The sequence below is a fragment of the Nicotiana tabacum genome, chromosome 3 (assembly GCF_000715075.1).
Source record: "Nicotiana tabacum cultivar K326 chromosome 3, ASM71507v2, whole genome shotgun sequence".
Classification (NCBI taxonomy): domain Eukaryota; kingdom Viridiplantae; phylum Streptophyta; class Magnoliopsida; order Solanales; family Solanaceae; genus Nicotiana; species Nicotiana tabacum.
In genome coordinates this window covers 153,502,613-153,509,557 of record NC_134082.1, presented here as the reverse complement: position 1 = coordinate 153,509,557, position 6,945 = coordinate 153,502,613, and the positions used below count along the sequence as shown (strand labels likewise).

The window sequence follows — 6,945 nt, the reverse complement described above, 5'->3', positions numbered from 1 at the left end:
AAATTTGGCAGTCAGTTAAATTAAATATGCATTTTAATCCAATGATTAACGGAAGTTTAGAGACATTACTTCTATTAAGGGCAATATCGACTATGGTGAACACACAAGGTCCGTGTACTCTCACCCAGGGGTGTTAAATGGGAAGGTCGGAATAATCTTAGACGGGTCAAAATGGACTAAGAGCCCGTTTGGATAAGCTTGTTTTAAGTGACTTTTAAATCAAAATAGCTTTTAAGCCATAAGTTAGGAATTCTAACTTTTTGCTTTTGGCTTGTTTTTGTCATTTTAGCTTAAAACAAGGGCTTAAAAGCACTTTTTTACTTTATTCAAACACTACAAAATGGCTTAAAAGCGATTTTAGCTTAAAAACACTTAAAAAAAGTCAATCCAAACAAACTCTAAGTCAATAAATGAAAGAGTTAATGACCCGCCAAAAAGTAACTTGGGCTGAGATGGATTGGCTCAAATTGGGCTAAAACTTGGGTCATAACACAAACCGCCCAATTCTTACCAATCTTTAATTAATGTGTATTATTTGGGAGAAATTAAAAATAGCCAGATTTACAAGTGATCATTCAAAAATAGCCAAACTTTCAAAAGTAATCGAAATTTAGACATTTTTCATGTAAAGATAAATCTGAGCGAAAACACTGTTCAAAACCCGAAAAATGCGCCAGTATATTATGCTGGAATTCCAACATAAGTATACTTGAACTCCAGCATAAGTACACTAGAACTCCAGCATAATATACTGGAGTTCCAGCAAAATATACCGGTCCAGTATAATATGCTGGAAGTTCATACACAAGTGCTCAAATCTCTAGTATATTATGCTGGAACTTTCCGTATGTTGGAGTTCCAGCATAATATGCTGAAAGTTCATACACAGGTGCACTGAACTCTAGTATATTATGCTGAACCAGTCTCTGTTGCAGCAAAATAACAGTTATTTTTCAATGACTTGGCAAACACTGGCTATTTTTGAATGACCATTCTGAAAACTGGCCAGCCCATGCTATTTTTACGTATTATTTTCATATATACTATTTAATTATCAAATAAGATATTTTTTTTGTATGGTCATATATAATATATCAAATATAAAAAGATTATTTTAAAAATATTTTAACAAAGTTACTCATGAATCAATTTGGACAAATATCAACCCAACTTGAGATGGGTTGAAATGAGTTGGATCAAGATAGGCTGAGTTCAACAAATAGACACCCCAACCTTGGGCGGGTTAGGCAGATCAATGACTACCCCAACCTCGAACGGGTTAGACGGGTCAAATGAGTTTGGGCTAAAATTGTCACCCTTACTCTCACCCCTATGATGTTTTTGGGAAAGTGACATTGCATATACGCTCTCAAAATAATAGCCGAAAAAATATATGTATGTATGTATGTATATATATATATATATATATATATATATATATATATATATATATATATATTTTATATGTTATATATAAAAATTATATAAATTTTATATACTTCTATGATTACGAAACGTAAATAGTTTTTGGCGCGAGATAAAAATAAAAAAAAAGCCCGAATTTTTTTCCCCAAGCAATCTCACATGACTACATGAGACTTGAAAATTGCTGTTAACCAAACAAAAAAACAAAAAAGGAGAATGCAATATTGCTTGTAAAATAGTCCAACTAGAATACCTAACGTTCCAACTTGAACCAGACTTTTGGGAAAGATAAAACGGACTGACTTGATTTAAATTCTTCAATACGAAAGTATTCAAAAATATCTTATAAAACCACAAGTAGCCATCATCTTCCGTTTGAAAAAGCCATCATTTTTATATGTCAAGAGAATGGGCCAATAATTGATTGTTATTCTCCTTTTTCTTTTTTCATCCATCTATATATACCTTTGAGAAATATCCATTTACACACACCACAACAGGAAAGCTAAAAAAGAAGCAAATATGGCCTTGACCCTGAAGTCTTTAGCAACTCCTTTGCTTTTTGGTGCTTTGTTTATCCTTATATTGCAGGTTTGTTTCTTCATTCTTTGAACCTTTCACAGTAGGAGTATGTCTTATGGGTAGTTCTTGCCTATTGAATTGATGATTTTGTTTTAGGTGGATTTAGCGTATTGATTTGATTTGTATAGCTTTTGATGAACACAAGGATTAGCCTTTTTGTGTTTCTTCAGAAAGATCAAATATTGTTGGGTATTTTGGACTTCTTATGCTTTAGTTAAGCGTTGACTAGAAATCATGAGTAGAAGCAAATTTTAATGATTTTCTCATTACCTAGTGAGAATGAGAAAAGAGAAGTATACACATGTTTCTGAAGTTAATTATATGGTTTGATGCAAATTACTTATGTTATGTGTTAGCTAACTTACTTGTCGAAATATAATAACATGAGAGGAAGTATTGCTTCACAAAGAAATACAGAAAGGGGAGAAGAAGGAGGAGAAATAATGGACTAATTACAATTTCTGCTTGTTCTATGATTCTTTTTCCTCTACGTTATAGTGCTTTAGACATATGATGAATTTCCTACAAACTTTTGATTAATTTTCCAGGCTAATAGTATTATAATGTTGAAAATAAAAGTTGTGGAAGAGTTTCATCTTGATTAAAGTGAAACCTTTAGGGATTGTTTGGTTCGCAGGATTAATTATCCCGAAATTAGTTATCCCGCGATTGTTTATCCCACCCTCCCATAATTATTAAAATAACACTACAATCAAACATGGGATAAACTCATCTCAAATTTAATCCCGAGATTAATTATCCCTTATCCCTCGTACCAAACGAGCCCGAAGTTCTTCGTTTGTCACTCATTGTGTCATGCTTTTGTTCCTGGAGTTGCAGCTCTGTTTCCTAAAAGCTTTAAGGATGTCTTTTGATGAGTAGAATCTCTTTGTTCTTATGGAAAACAGGTTGTTGCAGAGCAGCCAATATCTGAAGCTAAAGTTGAATCTGCAATCCTTCAGGTATATTCTTCTTTTCATGTTTAGAGAAGATGTTATTGCCCTTGTTGCTTCAAATTTAAAACTAAGAGAGCTTTTTGGATAATCATGTAGGAATCAATCATTAAAGAGGTTAATGAAAATGCCAAAGCTGGGTGGAAAGCTGCATTCAACCCTCGATTCTCGAATTTCACGGTCAGATCATCATATGGCTTAGCGCTTTCTCTAACCATCAATAACAGTTGCTTATTTTGTTGCTATACACTGAAAACATGCATTTATAATTATGTCCATCTTTGGTATTCACAGGTTTCACAATTTAAGCGCCTTCTTGGAGTTAAGCCCGCACGAGAAGGTGATTTGGAGGGAATTCCGATTCTAACTCATCCAAAGCTTTTGGAGCTACCAAAAGAGTTTGATGCACGAAAAGCTTGGCCTCAATGTAGTACTATCGGAAGAATTCTGGGTCAGTCTCTTCTTGTTCTTGCTTACTACTATTGAATTATAATTCTATGATAGTGATCCTAATGCTTTCCGTCTTTGCACATCAATCACCGGGACAAATTTGCGTCACAGATCAGGGACATTGCGGTTCTTGTTGGGCTTTTGGTGCTGTTGAATCGCTGTCTGATCGTTTCTGTATCCATCATAACTTGGTAAATTTTGTTGAACTGTGTGACCGCCTCATTTAAAAGCTTTAGATGACACATTTTTATGTACTTAATTATATATCTTCAGCAAGTGCTCTCACGTGCCAGCCTCATGATTCTTTTTCATGGTCTAAGCATGTGGAAACCATCTCACCTAGCACAAAACGTATGTGAATCTATTTCTGTAGTTATGGTCACTGATGTTAAACTTCTAATGTGTAATGCAGAATATCTCTCTGTCTGTAAATGATCTGTTAGCATGCTGTGGCTTTTTATGTGGGAGTGGTTGTGATGGTGGATATCCAATAACAGCATGGCGATACTTTATCCGTAGGGGTGTGGTCACAGAAGAGGTAAATGGTGACTTATTTTCACCAAACAGAGGTTACAGCTTCCACTAAAACCATTAGCTACTGTGGATCTTTTTGATCAACCACTAATAAAGTTGTTTTTTCTGGCAGTGTGACCCTTACTTTGATAATGAGGGATTTCACACCCGGGTTGTGAACCAGGATATCCCACCCCAAAGTGTCGTGTGAAGGAGAGAAGGAGATTCTACTATGGGGGAAATCAAAGCATTATGGTGTCAATGCATACAGGATCCACCATGATCCCAACAGTATCATGACAGAAATTTACAAAAATGGACCAGTCGAGGTCTCTTTTACCGTCTACGAGGTAATGAGGATAAGGGGGAGGGTTAAGTTCTGATACTAAAATTATTTGATATAGTTTTCACACATGACATTGTCTGAGCTGGTAAACTTATATGCTGGTCCTGTGGTATGTGTACATAGAAACAATTACCTACCTATCCCAAAATGTGATACATGTAATTATTTTTAAGTGACCTATAGTGTAACTGTTATGATAATTGAGAAACTTTAACTACCGATGTACCTTCTCATTTTATGTTGTCCGAGATTTACTTGCAAATTAATACTTGTAAATGAGATAATTTAATGCTTAGCACAATATGAGAAGTTATCTGGTTATAATTGTTAGTTTCTCAGTTTCTCTAGTATAAACTAATGCTTGTTTGAATTTGATTGTTCTCGTTGATTATAATTGTTATTTTCTCTTTTTCTTAGCAATGCTTTCCGCTAACCCAATGACTTAAAACTTTTTTGTCAATCACAGGATTTTGCTCACTACAAGTCTGGAGTTTACAAGCATGTAACAGGGCAAAGTATGGGAGGCCATGCTGTTAAGCTTATCGGATGGGGAACCAGTGAGCAGGGAGAGGACTATTGGGTATGTTGATGTGTTCAAGTTGTGGTGTCTTATTTTCTATCTAAAATCATATCATTTTATCAAAATCTAATCATCACCTTTTTTTTTAATTATCTTCTGCAGCTTATTGCTAATTCTTGGAACAGAGGCTGGGGTGATGTATGTACTCTATTTTCTCCTTATGCTTTCATATATGAGCACAAATTTCCTTAAACCATCGACATCCTAACTCCTTGTTGTAGATGCGCTAACTATACTGACAGCGTAAATAATTTTTACACTATCTGTGTATCTTAAAAGTTAAAGCAAGTTATTTACTGCACTCTTAAAGTTACTAAATTAGAATTACTTTAGACAGTTGCATAAGTCATCTTAGCCTGAATGATTAAACAAACTGAAAACTATCAATACACAAAAGTTAAACTCTATTTGTATAAGCTTCTTGTCTAAATGTATGTCTATCTCTATGATAACAGGATGGTTACTTCAAGATCAGAAGAGGAACAAATGAATGTGGCATTGAACATAATGTGGTGGCTGGATTGCCTTCAGCCAAAAATCTGAATGTGGAATTAGATGATGTCTCTAATGCTTTCCTTGATGCCTCAATGTAAAATGCTGCTACTTCAACAGGACACTGCATAATACTGTAGCAAAGTATACTGGAGACGAGAAAAACTTATGAACTAGCATATTTATCTCGTGGATTTAATTATCTGTATAATTCATAATTAACACTTTCCAATTCTCACCTTTCAGTTGTGTTTGTCAATTTCAGTTTTCAGTTTTATGACTTAAGAATAATTTTATTTGTTAGGAGTAATAATTAAGTCCTCCGAGCTTAATCAGTGGCCATGCCATCCAAGTTGTTCACACAAGTTACACAATTTTATTTAACAACTTTGGCCCAAATTTAGAGGAAAACATATGTACAAATGGTGATTTTCTTGTTTGTCAGGACTTCTGGGAAAAAATATTTTTTCAATTTGCTAGTTAAGAGTATGTACCGCTTATGTTCTGTTGACTAGATTACTACTTACTCCCTACAAGATTTAGCTGTTTTTTAAAAGGTAAGACGATGAAAAGGTAAGTCGAATTCAGATATGAAAATTTTCCATCTATAAGAATTTTATAAAATTTTAAAAAAGAGAAAAAAAACATATGTTATGTTTACAAACTGGAAATATTCCTCACTTTATCGAGTTTTTTGTGCTTTTCTAGTTTAGGAGTTTGGAAAGATGCATATTTTCATAATCAACAAACAACAAAAATGACTATGTCTTAATTCGAGGCTAGTTAGGGTCAATTATATCAATCCTTCTTCATATCACTCGATTTAGTTCCATCTCAATTTATATAATTTAGGCATTTAAAGCTAGAAATTATCGAATACAAATCGTTGCTTGTTTTATTGAGATTAAAACGATTGAGTCTGAATACAATTTTAAATATTAATATATTGCAATAAGATTCGAATGTTAAATAATTAAGGCGGTTTATTTTTTCAATATTGGAGTGTACAAATTTTGTCTTTATTGAAAATTAATGAATAATAAATTTAATAAAATATTAATTAATCTAATACTGTATCAAATAAATATTAGAAAAATAAATTTATATAGTGGTGGTGGTAGTGATGACTAACAATAGCGGTTATGGCATGTGAGTACTAACTGGTAGTGGTAATTGATGGTGGTGATTGAGGTTCGTAGCTAATTGTGATGACAATTGACAATAGTATTTAACGGTGGTAGTTTGTGATGACGACCGACAATTTTTAGTTTAAACAATTGAGTAAGCCCGGTATTTAAGTTAAATTTTCTATTCTAAAAGGATTCTTAACTGTATAAAGTGGATTGAGTGGTGGTGAAATACCACCTTTATAAAAAACTTGAATGGACAACATTTTAATAATGTTAAAACTTTGCTATAAATTTTAATTATTTTTATATCTATTTAATCTCATTATATGGCTGTCAAAGGAAAAACAGACAAACTTAATAATTAACATTTGAATATTTAAGATCAGACTAAAAACCAAACATAACCAATAACGAAAAATTTAAATGATTAAGATTCATACCTTCACTAAGTGCAAACTAATGGTGCCTTAGCGA

The 6,945-nt window shown here is 33.2% G+C and overlaps 1 protein-coding gene across 1 annotated transcript; it reads left to right on the top strand.

Annotated features, from left to right (window-relative positions):
• Positions 1-1,802: 1,802 nt before the first annotated feature.
• On the top strand, positions 1,803-5,622 carry LOC107830480 (cathepsin B-like protease 2). Its single transcript, XM_016658044.2, is given in 12 exon segments — positions 1,803-2,016; positions 2,916-2,969; positions 3,060-3,140; positions 3,255-3,411; positions 3,522-3,601; positions 3,823-3,948; positions 4,057-4,081; positions 4,084-4,134; positions 4,137-4,273; positions 4,736-4,849; positions 4,952-4,987; positions 5,305-5,622. Coding segments are annotated over 12 exon segments (1,068 nt in total). The 5' UTR covers positions 1,803-1,947; the 3' UTR covers positions 5,443-5,622.
• Positions 5,623-6,945: the final 1,323 nt, after the last annotated feature.